The sequence below is a fragment of the Poecilia formosa genome, unplaced genomic scaffold (genome assembly GCF_000485575.1).
Source record: "Poecilia formosa unplaced genomic scaffold, Poecilia_formosa-5.1.2 Scaffold20, whole genome shotgun sequence".
NCBI classification, from domain to species: Eukaryota; Metazoa; Chordata; class Actinopteri; order Cyprinodontiformes; family Poeciliidae; genus Poecilia; species Poecilia formosa.
The window spans coordinates 2,185,065-2,202,377 of NW_006799959.1; the positions used below are offsets into that span (position 1 = coordinate 2,185,065).

The window sequence follows — 17,313 nt, forward strand, 5'->3', positions numbered from 1 at the left end:
AGACTGCAGACGCCCTGCAGAGTGGCTGCGCATTTATAATAAATGGCTGACACTGAAGCACAAAAGAATCAATCCAGATTACCAACATATACTTAAAATAACACCGAGCATAGAGCTCTCATTCATCACCTCTATCGGTATTCCTTCAGCCTTTTCTTACGGAGAACAAAAGCATTCCTCTTCAGCAGCTGAAGTCCCTGAAGATGTTCTCATTCCTTGGATTTCATTCAGGAGAGGGAAAAAAAACAAAACAAAAAAAGGAGGGAAACCCAGAGAGTTAAAGGCACTGCCTCCCTGGTTAAATGTTCTGCGATGCGGGACGTGTGTGAACACGGCCGGTGGAGCCAAAGGGGACTAAGAGCCTGGCTCAGTTCAGTTTTACCCCCGTCAAAAAAACAAAACACTTGTAACTCCAAGAGCCTGCAGGCACAGACAAATGGGATGCCGACTGTAACGATACACTATAAAAAACTAACGGCAATAAATCTGTTTATTAGTCAGAGAGAAAATAATGTGGGTGTTAATATTTCAGTTATATTTTCACCATGTTATTCCAAGCTCTATAAATATTTAGCTTTTAAATTAAATATAGATAGGAAGCTAAAAATTTAGTTTGTAAACTAAATAGTTAGGAAGCTAAATATTCATTGTATCTAAATCAGTGGTTCTTAACCTGGGTTCGGTCGAACCCCAGGGGTTCGGTGAGTCGGTCTCAGGGGTTCGGCGGAGCCTCTGCCGCGGAGGTAAAAACACACTTGTGTAAAATTGTGATGACGCCCCTCTTTACCATCACTCGCTGCAGAGGATCGTTACATTGCTTAGCCAATCAGAGCTGCAGAGGAGCACTGATTGAAGGAGTTTCACTCTCAGCATGGATTTGAACTTGTGTCTTTAATTACTTCAGCAAAACTCACAGTTTTTACCAAATTCTATAGTGTAAATCTGCTCCTTAGTCACATCTTTTTGGGGTTGCAACTGCCTCTAGTGCCGTGGGGGTGGTAACACAGCTAATATAATTACATTAATAAATCAGAATACCGCAAAGTATTTTCTGTGCCCGGGGGCGGGGGGGTTCGGTGAAAGCGAATATGAAACTGGGGGGTTCGGTACCTCAAAAAAGGTTAAGAACCACTGATCTAAATATTTAGTTCAGAACTAAATGTTTACTTGAGAACTAAATATTTAGTCTTCAAACCAAATATTTAGCTTTTTAACTAAAAGATTAGCCAGGTAAAAACTTTGTGTAACTATTTAGTTGAAATAAATATTTAATTTGGAGCTAAATGTTTAGTTTGAAAATATCTACCTCCAAATTAAATATTTATCTGAATAAATACTGAATATTTAGTTTCTGAACTAAAAATTTTGCTTTCTGACTAAATATGTAGGTAGCAAGATGAACACTTAGTTTGCTAATTAAATATTTAGGTTGTTAACTAAATATTTAGTTGCTAAAATATTTAGTTTAGCAACTAAATATTTAGCTCCAAATTAAATACTAAATATCTAGTTTTCAAAATCAATATTCTGCTCCAAATTTTGTTCAAAATAAATATTTTAATAAATATTTAGTATTTAGTTTGCCAAACTAAATATTTACCTCTAAGTATTTAGCTAGAGTGAGCTAAATAACTCTCTAGATACATTTTTGTGGCTACTCTAAATATTTAAACAGCCACTCTGCAAGGTGTCTGTAGTCACAAACTAAATAGCTAAAACCAGCTATTTAGTAAACTAAATATTTAGCAAAAAAGCTAAACATTTAGTTAAAATATTTAACTGTGAGATAAATATTTATTTTGCAAACTAAATATTTAGCTTTCTCACTAAATATTTAGGTTTCAAACTAAACTAAGTATTTAGTTTGAAACTCTGACATTAATCAAATGTATGAACAACATGCTGTCTTTGAGAAATGAACACCCATTTTTTATGATGAAAGAAGTCACTGCTGTTAATTTTTTACTGTGTAATTTCACAAACGGCACTACATACAGACAGACTGGGAACTGTAGGGCTAAAGCTAACTGCACACTGGTGTTTACAGATAAGAGGCAAACTGGTCTGAATGGCTGAGCTGGGAATTAAGCAGTCAGAGTGAGCTGAGAGACAAAAGGCTGTGACCTCCCTGACCTTCAGCGGTGACGCCGGGGTCAGAAACAAGGGGGGGAGGGGGAGAAACGGGAACAGCTTGATTGTTTGTTTGCCCATTAATTGAGCAGCTGGGTATTTGCCAAAGGTTGTCCCAGTACTTCAACTGGTTCTGCAGAGAGCGGGTCAGGAAGAAGAGGCTTAGTTCCAGTCCAGAGAGCAGCTGAGGCGTGGGACGATATCAGGGAGAGGCGCTCACATTAAAGGGCCCTTAAACACTCAATGAAATACTTTCATTGCTTCTAATAAAACTGCAGATATTATTAAAGGATTTCCTTTTAAATTACTTGTACCTGTTCTGGGTTATTGCTCATCTATAAAAAATACGTCCTACTTAAAACATTTCATCCTCATTCAGACAATGCTGGCACACCAATACAATGCAAAAACACAAAATCTTACCAAGGTTTTTTTTATCAAGAGTGTAGTGTAAATACCTTAGTACACTTTAAATAAGACAAGAAATCGGTACGACGGTGAATCAGGGCCTTTGTAGGATGGAGAAAAGTCAGTAAATAAAACTCAATTTCAAAAGCTTTTGTAATTAATCTCAGAAATTTTCTAGAAAACAATTAGACATTTCCGAGTTTCAAAAGTAGAAAAAGTTCAAATTTCTAAACTCAGAAATGTTCTAAAAATCTTTGGATGTTTTCTTACCAAAAGAATTTGAGAGAAAAAACTTGGAAAAATTATTTTTCAAAAGTTGAAAACTCCCAAATTTTGAAACTCAAATTTCCGAGTGTTTTTCTAGAATTTTTTTAATTTTAATCTAAAAATTTCAGTTTTTTTCAAGCAAATTTTCAGTTTTTCAACCTCTGAAATTTCCAAGTTTGTTTCTAGAAAGTTTCTGAGATTAATCTAAATATCTGAGTATTTTTGTTGGAAATTTACTCCTTTTTTATGGGCTATAATATGCCACTGTAACTATTTTTTGCTAAAAAGTTCTTTGTAAATTTTGATCTCAAGTGTATTAGGATATTTGAACTACAACCAAGACAAAAATATTTGGTAATATTTTGTTTTTGCAGTGTGAAATTAATCTGAAAAATTATGAGGGTTTTTTTTTACTTTTGGGAGCTCAGAAATGTCTTTGCTTTTCAAGAAAATGTATGAAATTAACCTAAAACATTTATACGGCTGTAGACAGCATGACGGAGTAGCGATGTAGTGCTGATATATTTGAGGTAGTTCACGTTAGAGCAACATTTACAGAAATCTAAAAATATTAAGAGTTTTGATATTCTATAACTAAACGAATCAAAGACGCTCTGTTAAAGCAAACAAATGTGAAACTGCTGCTTAAGCTAAGAAAGCTCTAGGAACCGAAACACAGTTAGTTTTAAAAGCATCTTGAAAAAGAGCAGCAAGTTTAAGCACTTCACAGCCTTGGGATACTTAATAATTCAGATGTGGGAGGAAAAAAAAACATGAATGGAAAGTCCTCAAATGATCTATTTCTGTGAGCGGGATGACGGCGCCTGTGAAAATCCTCTTTTCTCCTGACACCGGGATAACTCGTTATAGATGGGAGCTTCCCACTTCACAGAGGAAAACACTGTCAGACACAAACAGGTGGGGGAGGGGCGAGAACTCTGTAACTTTATGACCAGGACAACAGAGAAATACACTTTGCTGTTTCAATTTAAAGATCAAGTTGCATAAAATATAAAAAAAGGACTCATGATAAAGTTACATCTAGGTCTGCAAATAATGATTATTTTAGTAATCAATTAATCAGATAAAAAAAATGGCACATTTTGCAGATTTTTTTAAACGTAATTTTTTTAAAATTCGATTAATCGTTAGAATAATTGATAACTAAAACAATCGTTAGTTGCAGCCCTAAAATAATCCAATGGATCTTATCCAGGCATCTGAATCATTTAGCTTGGTTGCTCAGGTAAAAGTCTCTTTAATTTTGCAGCAGAGAAGCATAACGAGCCCGAGAGAGCGTGGAGCTCTGAGGTGATCTGTCAGGAAAATAGTTTTGCTGTCATCATCAGAAAAACAATCTCAGCGCCGTGTTACTGCCGCTGCTTCCACTCACGCTTCACCACTGGAGTTTGATGAGATCCGGAGAAAAGAAAAACTAAATCTAAAAGCTCTAATTTTAAAACAAATGAAACGACGTCGAGTTCCTTTAAGAAAGTTAATCACCCTGTTCTGAAGCATAATTTGCTCCGTTTTCATTTCCCCCTCCAGACCATCAGATATGTTAAGGCCGCAGAGTGAAGGACAGGCTAAAAATATAAAAAATAAAGTGAAATGAAGGAGGAACTGGAGACACGATTTGAAGGATGACAAGAAAGGGGACAGCAAAGTCGGGGAAGCGAGAAACTGACAGCAGGGACCCGGCTTTACTTAAGACACATGAGACAGAAAGTCGGAGTCAGCGGTTCCTCCTTCCAGCCTCTTAACAGATCCTGGACAGGTACGGGTCACCTGGCATCCGCAGGGGAGACCTGCAAACCAAACCTGATGGATGTTGCAATATTTTCAGATGCACATCTGTGACAAAGTCCCTCTGATATTTTTAGTCACAACTGCCCAAACTTTGACTCCATTTACTCGATATTGGCTGCATGGAGAACGTTGGATTTTCCCTTTGCAGAGTTTTATGGCTGATTTCCTTTTAAAAGTGGCCTATTATGCTTCCTTGAACATGTTAGAATAGGTCTATTGGCAATGCAAAACATGTTCATTACATGTTTTGCACAAAATAATTCTTAAATAATGAGATCTTAGTCTGGTCAGTTCTGCCTATTGGACTGTTTTAGGGCCTCTTTCTTATAATACCAAAATGTGGGTCATGACTTATATTCAGATTATTTGATGATGATGACAACATATTTTATCTGGTTAATCTGATTTAACCATTAGTTAATATTTAAGAGCTTGTAATTATTATTTTATCTTACTAATGCATAGATTTGTACAGAAATAACCCCCAGAAAGATGTGCATGACTGAAATTACAAGTAACATATTTAAAGTGGTTTTGGTACTGAAAACATTTAATCCTTCCTTTTTCCATTTGTTAACAACTAAAAACATTGGTGGCTAAATTTTGATTTATTATTATTTGAAAATATTTCAAAAGTTAATTCTTTGCTGATGATGACGTGTTTTATCAGACTAATATATAGATTTAAAAACTGGACCAAGCGTTTTTTTTGGGGTTTTTTTTTTTAAAAAGCCAACTAAAAATGTATAATTGTAAAAAAAAAATTATACTTAAAACCTTTTTAAATCTGATTTATATGCAAAAAGGGTTGCTTGACTATGAAAAAAAACATAATTATGATTATTACTGATCAATGCCAACATCCAAATGATTTTAAATGATTAAACGTCATGGAAAAATGCATCTATTTGCAAAACAACAAAGATTGTTTTGATGATTTATTTTTCCTGATATATTCTTATTTAATCTTGCAGTGAAAAATATGACCAACTATTTACTGAAGTGTAGGCCATTACAATATAATTTACTTAAATAATTTGTGAAAAAACACCAAACTTGTTCCCAAATAAGTCACAAAATAAATTATAAAACACCAACAAGCTGAAAAAAATAAATAAATAAATGACTTCTAAATAATAAAAAACACAAAGTTTTGTTGCAAGGCCAAGTTATTTTGACTACAAATTTGCTCAGAGTTTATTTTAGTTTGACAGTTCTGTTTTGGCTAAATCTGCTGCATAGATTTGTCGCTTTCTGAATTATTTGCTCATAGATTAAGTTCATGTTTAGGTTTCCGGTGTTTGCACAGATTGGTTGACTTACAGAAAGGTACAGAAATCTCTACTTAGCAAATCCTGCACATCCCGTGTTTCTGATCCATGTTTATGTCTAAGTATTCAACATTTTCCTCACTTTAACCTGTTTGTTTACTGAATGTAGCAGCAGCAGCTGCTGGTGTAGCCTGGAGGTGCTTGTCATTTTGCCCCCTTAGGAGATATAACAATAAAATTATACTTGGAAAGCAGAACTTGACAAAATATCACTATAAAAGTAACTAGTTTTTTAGTATCACATCATTTTAAGCTACAAATCAAAAACTTTCACCTGAATTTCCTCACTGGGGGACAATAAAGGATATTTCTATGCTACTCTAATCTAAAACTAACTTTAATTCAAGTCCCTTTATTTGTCCACAAGGGTAATTTAAAGCATGAAGAGTAATAACCGACTCCCTGAAAGAGGAGTGAAACACAGGGAGTGTTTACCTGTTGTTCTGCATCAGTGGTCCTCTAAATTTCACCTCTCAGCGCATGTTAATGCAGCTCAGACTTCACACCAGTTAACGCTCACTTATGAACACGAACCGGCCATCTGTTCAACTAACCGGAAATAATAAGCGTTCAGCTTCCAGGGTTCCGTTCAAGACTTCAAATCCAGCTTAAAAAGTCCACAAAGAGAACTCACGTCGTTCTCAAGTTTAGACACGTTGCTTGTTGTTTGTAGACGGTTTGTTTACATCCGGAAATTTTGCACATGCGCACAACTCCGCCTGAAGGACAAAAAGACGTTTTTTTTTTTTGTTTTACTTGCTGCCGCGGTACAACAATCCCGTTAATAAAATGAAACCTGGAGATGTAGGTATTATTAATTTGGCGCAGCGCCCCACAAGAAAGGGTAAAATAACAGAAAAACCGTCGAAGAACAATTCAAAACCACTTTTATTCTTATTTTTTCTCGCTCTCTCTAAGCTACATGCAGACCCGTTGCCGTAGCAACTCAAATATTTCCGCACACAAACATCAAAACATTCAGTTTAATGTTTTCAAGCTTGATGTTTATTTTAAGATTACTAATAAGTAACATAGCGGTGGTTAAACATCTTGTCTACTGATGGTCTGCGAATGAGTCGTCTTTTTCTTCTTAATAAAAACTTTAGCACATCTACGTGCTAAAGTTGTCAACGTAAAGCTAGCATAGCTGTCCAAATTTTTCCTTATCTTGTTATCCTAGTTGTCATAGTGTTGGCAATTAGTAACAAAGCACTGCTGCCTTTATCAGGTTATGTTAACAACTTGACAGGTAAAACTGCTGGTAGTCATCGTCACCTAGCAGTTTTTTGATTTTGCAAAGTGTATATTGATTATTTCCAGCATGTCTATGTGTAGGTCAGCACACAGAGTGGACCTGGTCAACATTTTAGGCTCCAGAAGCTGCTATAATGACATGAAATGGGTTCAACAGAACGAAATTTGATTGAGTGAAGAAGAAGAAGGCCCACCGGGGTACAATAAGGCGATAAAGGAGACACAAGCAGCTGTATTTATGAAGTAAAAGGAATCAAATGACTGCAGTGATCAATAACTGCACTCTGAAAATCATGCTGTTCATCTACAATTACTAAAGCCATTTCATATTATTCAGTCACCGACTCCACATGACATGTAGTCATCATTATGAAGGTGGATTGGTTTAAATTTAGTTCGAAAAAACACCTTCAAACAGCAAGTGTAAAGATTGAAATCTAAAATGAAAGTTTAGAAAGCATAAAGCTGTTATGACTCACTCTGTGAAAAACACATGCTGAGCATTAAAACTGATGAAAAAAAATAAACTTAACAGCAATTTATAGAGTCTCAGAAAGTTAGAGACTCATTCTGAATAATGACTGAATATCACTTGCTTAAAATTAAATCTAATAAATTACAAATTGATCTAAGAAGTTTTCACAGACTGTAAGCCTGTATTGTATTGTACTGGAATGGTTTCAGTTCAACCTGCAGAAACTATTAATCGGATTAATCATGATTAATCAATTATTGAAATAATCAGCAACTAATGTAGTAAAATATTAATCATTAACTGGAGTATGCAGCCTCTACAAATGCATAAAAAATATTCAGATCAGTAGGAAAGCCAAAACTGAATTTCATTTAAGATATGAAAAACCTCTGTTCAAGTTGCACAGTTTTAATTAAATTTGAATGTACTAAAGGAAGGCAATGTTACTGCTTTCAGCTGCTTTCACCAAACATTAAATCTAGTAAAAACTTTGCAACACATTTATTTCCACTCAAGCATTATGAAACATTGATCTTCACTGAGTTAATACCTGAACTTTGACTTTACCAGTCACAAAAATCAATACAAAGAGGTTCAAGTTCAACCTCATCTTTTAATCCTAGCTCTTTGTAAATGTGCAAATGTTTACAAAAACAACCAATTGGAGGCAGGAGGAGGGTCTTAGCGCTGTTCACCCTCTCACTCTGCTCCTAGCTAAACTACAGAGGGTTCACTGCAACTTAGCCTACCTGGAATGCTAAGGCTAGTTAGCTTAGCCACCAATCCTGGTGGATAAAAGTTTAAGTTGCGTCTTTGCCATTAGCTCAATTAGCAACATTGATTGACAGCGCTAACATCCGCCTCCTGGCTCTTATTGGTTGTTTTTGGTTGGGAGCGGTGAATAACTCAGGGAGGAAGTGGAGGAGATCGATCTTTTCAGATCATCTGTCTCATAAAAAAAACTGTCACGACATGATTACAGTTTTAACAAATAAGGAAATAACTTTTTTATAAAAGTTACAGACTGCAGCTTTAACCGTAGATTTTACCTGCCATACATCTGCTGCAATAAGAACAGGTCACAGAAGAATAACTCTTCTCCTTGTTGGCAGCTTAATGACTGGCAGTCCTCACTGATGAGCTGCCGCTTCTTTATAATAGAGCCAACTCATTTTTAATGCAGAGAAGATGTAAATAAAATAGCGTAATAAAAAATTCATCAAGATGCTGTCTCTGTGTAACAACCAAATACCATCTATTGGTTCCTGAAACTCCTCCGAAGTGAACAAAGCGAGCCGGCCGTGGTTTGTCGTTAAAGTTTAAGTGATTACAGCTACACAGAAACATCGAGAAAGTCTCCAAACACACCAAGAAGACAATCAAAGCCTAGAAATAATCTTACATTCAGTTTCATCAAGAACCCCATTGAGTTGTGTTGTGTGTGGTGCCTTCATCATGCATGCGCAGCACGGACCGCAACGCCTGATTTTAGTTGCTTCTGACTCATTTTGGAATCAGGGCACATCTTCTGCAGACCAGCTGCAGGTTGACGCAGACGCAGCTTTTTTTTTTAATCACCCCAAAGATATAAGATTTTGATCAGACACATTTCAGTAGCCTGTGCAGAGCCGGAGCTGCTCCTTAAGCAGTTTCCCCATATGGCTGCTGTCAAACAACTTCAACTCTACTGCAAAGCAGAGAGTCGTTTCTGCATATTCACGGCCATCTGTGAGTCCATATTGCTTCTTGTCAATCAAACATGTTTCTACAGAAGCAGCATGTTTCTGACTTGTTTGGTCTCATGGAAATAAGTGAAATTATCTCATGTCTCTCAGGGCCAAAGTGGTAAATCTGAAAGCAACACGTGTTTTCTGCCTTGACTTGAGAACCAGGTGATAAATCCTTCTCAAGGTATTTACATATTCATATAAAATCAAACAGTGGCCTCTCAAATTACAGCTAACAATGGTGGTCAATGTTACCGATATGGGGAACCAATTAAGTGCCAGTAGGAGTGTTAAAAACAAAGTTGTATAACATGATTCAACTGCCTTAAAAAACAACTTGTCATACAACTTAAAGCGTACCAGTTATATTTTTTAAAACACTATCAAGAAACATAAAGTCTCCATGAAGTAACTGTCCATCTTATTTACAACCCAACATGTTTCCAGACACAATTCATCTTTTCTACAAGGATAAAAACATATTGAGTACAATTTGTGGTACTCTAAACATACTTGGTTATTAATAATATTTGCCGCCCAATATTAGCATCCTCTATCAACTGTTTTTTTTTTTGTGGCCACTGTTAGTGGCCATTATTGTTAGCAGCTAACGCTAGCAACCTACTGTTGAAGGCTATTATTGTTATCCAAACCAGACAATAGATAATGTCAGCGAAAAAAGAAATGGAAACAAAAATTAAACCTTTATAAATTGATTTTCTTTCCTTTTAACAGATAAAAACTTAAAAACTGGAAAATTATTGTTACAATGGAAAATAAATGGTGCACTTATGATTTTCCCTACTGGCTAAACTGATTAAATGTTATTTTTATCCTTGCAATGCCATGAGCAGAACTGGAGAGAGATCAGAGCGATTTTTGTTTATACTCTGATATAAAAAGTATTTTATCACCATCAATCAATCAAGCTTAATCCCAGAACATTAATTAAATAAGGAATTCAGAGTTTGATAAAAACAATTAAGAAGCAGGGAGGCCTGCAGGCTCCAACATGGACTTTTATCTGAATGTTTTCTTTTCCCGTTTGTTTCCATCTTCCCACCAGCCCAGGTGTGGCGTTTTTCACTTTGAACTCCTGAAGTAAAGGGTCTTTTTTTCTGCAAACGGTGTTTAAACATGCTTCGACATCCCACCTGTTTTCCTGCCTTTTTCGCCACCAAGTCCCCTCCTCCTCCTTTCCCTTCCTCCTTTCCCTTCCTCAATGCCCAAACAACTACTACCTTTTACACTTTCTGAAATTATCCCCCTTGAAAAGCCAGGGGAAAGGGAAGCAGGATGTGTTCTTGTGCCTTTACATGATTGCAGGTATGTTTTTTTCTAGCTTTACTGTAATTATCCTGAAAACTGCAGGAGAACAAGCTGGAGTTCCTCATTATTCAGCCTGGGAACAACAACCGCAGCACCCAGAACCATGTTTAGGGTGTTTTAAGTGAGATTACCAGTTGTTGCCTGACACAGGTGGTAGTTTTCTGAAGCACAAGGAACCAGGTTGCATTCCTTTCCTGTCAAATTTGACTTATAAAAAAGGAGACAAAAAAAATCTCTTCAAGCTCAAAAGTGCACCCTGATGTTAAATGTCTTTACTGCCCACTTTTGATCCATTTTCCTCACAGCATTCGTACAACCGTAATCTTCTGCTGAAAAGTAACTCATCGCTTCTCGGAGGCTCTGAGAAAATTCAAGATGAGATAGAAAGATGCTTTCTCTTTCTTACTGTTTATTCAACGTCACATGCTGTTCTTCTTCTTATTATTTTTAATTATGTAAAGCACCTTGAAATGCCTTGCCGCTGAAATGTGCTATACAAATAAAATTTGATTGATTGATTGATTCATTCAAGATTGTTGAGCTAAAACATGAGCAAAGCTGCAAAATGTTCTGCCAACACTATTTACAGTAAACTCAAATAAAACTAATTAATGAGAGTTACAACAACATTTAATTTTCCCTTTGGATCAATAAAGTATTTCTGAATTTGAACTGAAGTGAATCGAAGGCCCCCGTTGCTGGATTTCTCTGAATCTCAACAATTATCGACCACTTTCAGATCAGGATCACCAACAGAACCGGACAATAAATCAATAACAATATATATCGGAACAGACAAGTAATCAATATCAACAGATAATACATCTGAGTGAATATTCAACCTACACATAGTTCTCATGTGAAGTCACTTGTATGAATGTTGTAATTGAGAGCCATCTTGGCAGGCAGTTGCTATGGAGTTGCTATGACAACAATAAACAAGCCACTAGCTTAGAACAAGCTTTCACATTGTTCCAATCTAACTTATAAACAATATAAGTAAATTACAAGAATTACCCCATCTCAGTTTTTGAGTACTCTACTCACCTTTGTATAATACTAAGATAAATCAGTGATATTTACTGTAGTACTTACTGCTGATGAACTAGCAAAATTACCCAGTTCAGACTTGTGGGAATGATGTATTGAACACTGAACTCCAATCCAGAACCGCACAGCATTCTGGGAGATGTAGGCAGAGGAAATGCTTCAGCCGCTCACTGTCAGCTAAGAAACGTTGGTGGAATCAACTCACTCGTTCTTTGGTTGCCTAGCAACAACCTGTAACTCTTTAAACTAAATAATGTACATGTTTCATCTGGAACTCAAAATTTCCAAGTTCTTGCTCCTTCTTTCTTTTTTCTGTTCAATCTATAACGGCCAAATTACACCATTTTACTTTAAAGATTCCCAGAAATAACAAAAAAGTTCAGAACTGCAGTCAGTAAAGTAGTAGTTGCATATTTTAATTTCACTTCCTCTATAGATTTTTCTACAGGCAGATTTAATCCACAGCAACATTTACCGTTTAAAATGAAAAAAGCAATAAGTGTCAAGCACCAGGACCAATGCTATAAAAAAATATGTAATTATTTAACATGCAAATGTGTTTAACATGTCTGTTGGGGAAAAGTATAATTCTTAAGCCTTTCTGTATAATTTGGATAAATAATGGAAAAAGGTTTAAGTGATTTCTCGGCAACATGCAAGTTCACATTATGTGCCTCTATTGTATTTTTCTGCATACACAACGCGCTCTGAAATGTCAACCTGCTCTTATTTCCCACTCAACAATTTCTAAGTGATAACTAAATGAAAAGTCACATAAATATGTTAATTGGGGTGTGTGTGTGTTTTCTTCTACATCCCATTTCAAGATTAAAATGTTGAATTAATGTGGTAAATACGCCAGTCTCGAATCAATTTTCTGGTTAAAACGTTGAATTAGGCTTGAAACAACAATTACAACATTTAAAAACACTGAGAAAAGAATTAAACATTGAAGCAAAAAGCAGAGAAAAACAGACAAATGTTCTGAGTCATTCTGGGAAATGAAGCAAGAAAATATCTGCAGAACTTGACCAATCATGAGTCGGCTCTCCTAAGTTTCCTGAATAAATCATCTGATACGGGGAAAAAATTACTAAGCTTTCTGGTCTTAGCTTGTCTGAGATTTTAAAAACTGACTTGAATTGCATTTGAGTGAATATATCAGCTTCTTCTGCAGGGGAACAAAGACGCTTCTCAAAGCAAACATGACTTCTTTCAACAGTAAATCTAAAGCCAGAATACGAGCACAGCTGAAAGAGCATAAAATAAAAGCAAAAACCTCTTATTGCCAACACCCAGCAGAAGCAGAAAATTAAAAAAGTTCTGCAAGCGGAGCAGCAGGAGCCTGACGCAGAGCCGCATCATCACCATTATCATCCACAAACTCAGTATCCGGCTTGAATTATAGATGAGCCGCATCCCCTCTGCTTCGTTTCTGACAGAGGATGTGCACTAATCCCCACTGATATGATATGTACTCCTTTTATCACCCATCTTTGCATGGAGACACTTAACAGCTTCATCTGTCAGTCTCACTAAACCGGCAAAGTCCCCCGTAAATAATGCATGAGCGTTTCCTCCATCAGGCTTTGCAGATGAACCAAACTTTGCACCCAGATGAGGCGGAAGTCTTAACCAGGGATTAAACAGCAAAAAGAAAGTGTTGAAGCACCTACCGCGTAGAGAGATCCCTCGAAGAGACAAGCTCCTGGGATGAAAACAGAGGAAAGAAACGGAGTTAGAGTCCGGCTTTGTCTGAGTGAGGTCAAAATGACTGCAGGTGCTTTAAAAACACACACATGAGGAAGTAATTGATCCTATTCAGTGTGTAAGGTCAGGTTTTATGATCCCTTGGTGGGTTGTTAAGAGCTGTCCAGATTTAAAAAGTGATCAATACGTCTCAGCAACACAAAGAAAACCAGCAGATGGATAAAAAGATCCTGGAATCTGGTTATCCAGGGACTAAACGTGGATTACAGTGAGAACAGCAGATTTAAGAGATTTCATAAAATGTCAGACAGTTTGTTTCTGTTTTAAGACGTAACATTCCTGAAAATGACATGGAATGATAACAAACCACTGTGAAAAAGTGGAAATGAAGGCAGCCTCACTTGACTGGCAATAAATTAATTAACCACATGATAAATTTAAATGAGCATGCTTTGTCAGTTTTCTTTTTACTCTCTACCAAAAACTGGATGATAAAGGTCTTCTGTCTGGTGCTTTGGTCTCAACTAGCCTTTATTTTGAAGGGCAATGTTGTTTACAAAACCTTAATGATTAATTGTATTTGCCGTTTCTGTTTTGTTGAGTTATTTTGGATATTTAAAATGTTTTCCAGTCCCAGTGTTAAATGTTCACTAGAATTAAAAATTAATTGATCTTTGAGAATGTGTTCTTCCATTTTCATGCTATTACTATTATATTACCTTAAAATGGTCTAAAAATAATATAATTTATCATCCAGCAAACGTCTCACCTCGTTTTTAATTAGTCGTGTGTTAAAAGATCGGCGTTACACCCCTAAGGGTGAGAGAATTTGACGCTGTGTTGAATTATACAAAACTGGTTAAGATTCTCTCACCTCAGGATGCTGGATGCTTGAAACTTAAAGTCATACTGAGAGAATTACCTTATTTTTTAATAAACTGGCTCATGTTCTCCTTATTCAAAAGTTGGTCAGCTGATCCTTAAAAGTAGGAGGAAATACAAAACTGTGACATCAAAGCAAAAGAAGATCCTGTTCTGACCCAGTTAAACTTTTAATTTTATACTTTTCACATTACATATTAAGTATTAAAATCAGGAGTGTATCAAAAGTGGCTCTGATACTTTAAATACATAAGAGAAGTTGATGTTTCACTAAATCCCGTTATTTATTCTCCTACATTTAGTGATAAGAGCTACATACATGGAGCTCTTATCACTAAATAAGAGCTACATGTATGTAGCAACAGATATGTTGTGACAATATCTGTCACAACATAGAAAACAGAGTGACAGATATTGTAACAACATACTATAATAACCCATCAGATCTTTCATGTGTTTGGGAGGAATATTGCATTTTAAAGGTCAGTGTTGGTAGATTTCCAACTTCAATGAGTTTACCAGCTTCATGGTAAAAATGCAACACAAAAACAAGCAAGTTATGGCAAACAGGCATTTTGCAAATGTTAGCCAAGGCATAAAATTAGCTGTAGTTAACCTGAAAACATGGACACTATTCATTGTTTTCTGAAGATCAATGAACATAAAGAGTATCATCATGGAAGTGGGAGTATTTTAAAATTGTTTTATGGATAAATTACATTTTAAAAATTGGCACATTCTAGAGATTTTTCATTTAATATTAGAAATACTGTTAATCCACAGTATTCAGCTAGTGGGATGAGCTCGACTTTTCTCGACAATACATTAATAGATAAGATGCATCTGCAGCTACATAATGTTAAAAGCTCCATCCTTTCTGCTGGACTTATCAATACATAGCAGAAAATTATCTGTTGATTATTTCTTTGAATAAATAATAATTGGATAGCAAAAGGTGCATAATAAGTGACTTTTTTCACAGAATTTGAACCAGGTGAAGCTAAAACTGCTATCTGAGGAGTTCAGGGTACAGAACATATTTACAGAATAAGTAGTATTATTAATTTAAATGCAAAATGTATATTTTTTAACAGTTTTGACTTAATTACTGCTCTGAGTGAGTTATATTTTCAGCATAGGACCTTTTTCTGAGTCTGTATACTTCAGTTAACAAGTAAATAGATTACTAAATTAGTTGAGAATCATTTCAATAATCGATTAATCATGATTAATCATGATCAATCGTGATTAATCGATTCAGCCTTAGTAGTTTCCCAGAAGAAAACGAGTGCTGAAGGGCAAATCCTCCCATAAAATTATTAACTGTCATTAAAACAAACCTTCCTGACACTGTTTGGTTAAACATTTGATATTTCTTAGCCCTAATTAAAGGGTTTAAGCTAATTTACATTCAGACCAACACAAACAGTGACCATTAAAGCCTCTCAAAGGGAAACAAAAGCTTGTGTCCCTAAACTGAGATGACAGGGTGGGTGTTGATGGTAATCTCTGCTCAATTTAAGGGCCAAACGTTAAGAAAACACAGACAGACAGAGTACGGAGCAATGCCTCGGCACAGCTTGGGGTCTGAGCTCAGCGTCACACGACTGAGAAAATGTGAGACATCTCCGGGGAAAGAAGAGCCAGAAGTAAACATTTATCATAAAGCTCTGAAAAAAAAACAGCCTACAGTTATTGTCCTCATTAAAAATGCCCAACAGCAAATCTGTTTATGTCGCTGCTTTGTCATGTGCCTGCATGACAGAAAGAAAACTCAGCAAAATATAATCTGGCACTTTAATCAGTTCAGACCGAATACACGGAGGAGGTTCGCGTTGCACTTCTGCCAGTAATGAAAACTGCTTCCAACAGATCAGACTTTAAACCAATTACTGCAGGGCATTTATTAACCAACCAACCAACCGCCGTCTTCAGGAGACAAGAAAACGTTTCATGTAATCTGATCTGGAGTTTCATTAAGATTGTTTCCATAGGAGCTTTTGATGCAAACTGTCAAAGTGCAATGAAATGTTTTTGTTTCTGGTTTTATTGGACTGAAAATAAGATATTTTCCTGCACAGTGAGCAAAACATTTAGTCCCAATTAAAATGCAGTGGTTTTGTTCTCGCAAAATTTCAATTAAAGCTCTTGCTTCATCTAAATAAGGTTTGAAATTAGTTTCCACATGGACAACTACAAGATTAAACATCCTGCAATTTTAACTTACTAACAAGATCACAAAACATGCTCATCAATAGTTTTTTGAAACTCAAAAAATTTCCAAAAGGTGAACATTTTTGACTTTTGACATTCAGAATGTTGCATTTTTTTCTCAAAAAATTCTGAAATTGATCTCAAAGTTTAAGATTAATTTTTAGCTAATTTTTGGCTGTTGAATCTCAAAAAGGTTTTTCTCCTTGAAAATTTCTGAAATCAACATTTCTGAGGCTGTTTTTTTTAGCATATTTTCGATTTTTGAAACTCAAAAAATTTCCAAAAGGGGAACATTTTTGACTTTTGACATTCAGAATGTTGCTTTTTTTTTTTCTCAAAAAATTCTGAAATTGATCTCAAAGTTTAAGATTAATTTTTAGCTAATTTTTGGCTGTTGAATCTCAAAAAGGTTTTTCTCCTTGAAAATTTCTGAAATCAACATTTCTGAGGCTGTTTTTTTTAGCATATTTTCGATTTTTGAAACTCAAAACATTTCCAAAAGGTGAACATTTTTGACTTTTGACATTCAGAATGTTGCTTTTTTTTTTTCTCAAAAAATTCTGAAATTGATCTCAAAGTTTAGGATTTATTTTTAGCAAATTTTTGGCTGTTGAATCTCAAAAAAAATTTTCTCCTTGAAAATTTCTGAAATCAACATTTCTGAGGCTTTTTTTTTAGAACATTTTCGATTTTTGAAACTCAAAACATTTCCAAAAGGTGAACATTT

The 17,313-nt window shown here is 35.6% G+C and overlaps 1 protein-coding gene and 1 long non-coding RNA gene across 2 annotated transcripts in view; both read right to left on the reverse strand.

The window, feature by feature from the left end:
• The window catches only part of fras1 (Fraser extracellular matrix complex subunit 1), a 242,457-nt gene that overhangs the window by 221,761 nt on the left and 3,383 nt on the right, over window positions 1-17,313 (reverse strand). Inside the window, exon 2 of the mRNA XM_016669157.1 lies at window positions 13,457-13,488. Coding sequence (XP_016524643.1) covers window positions 13,457-13,488 — 32 coding nt within the window. The remainder of the gene's footprint in view (window positions 1-13,456; window positions 13,489-17,313) is intronic.
• LOC107835754 (uncharacterized) lies at window positions 10,981-11,850 on the reverse strand. Its single transcript, XR_001661570.1, has 2 exons — window positions 11,778-11,850; window positions 10,981-11,090 (listed from the first exon to the last, which is right to left on the reverse strand). It is a non-coding gene; the product is annotated as an uncharacterized LOC107835754 (long non-coding RNA).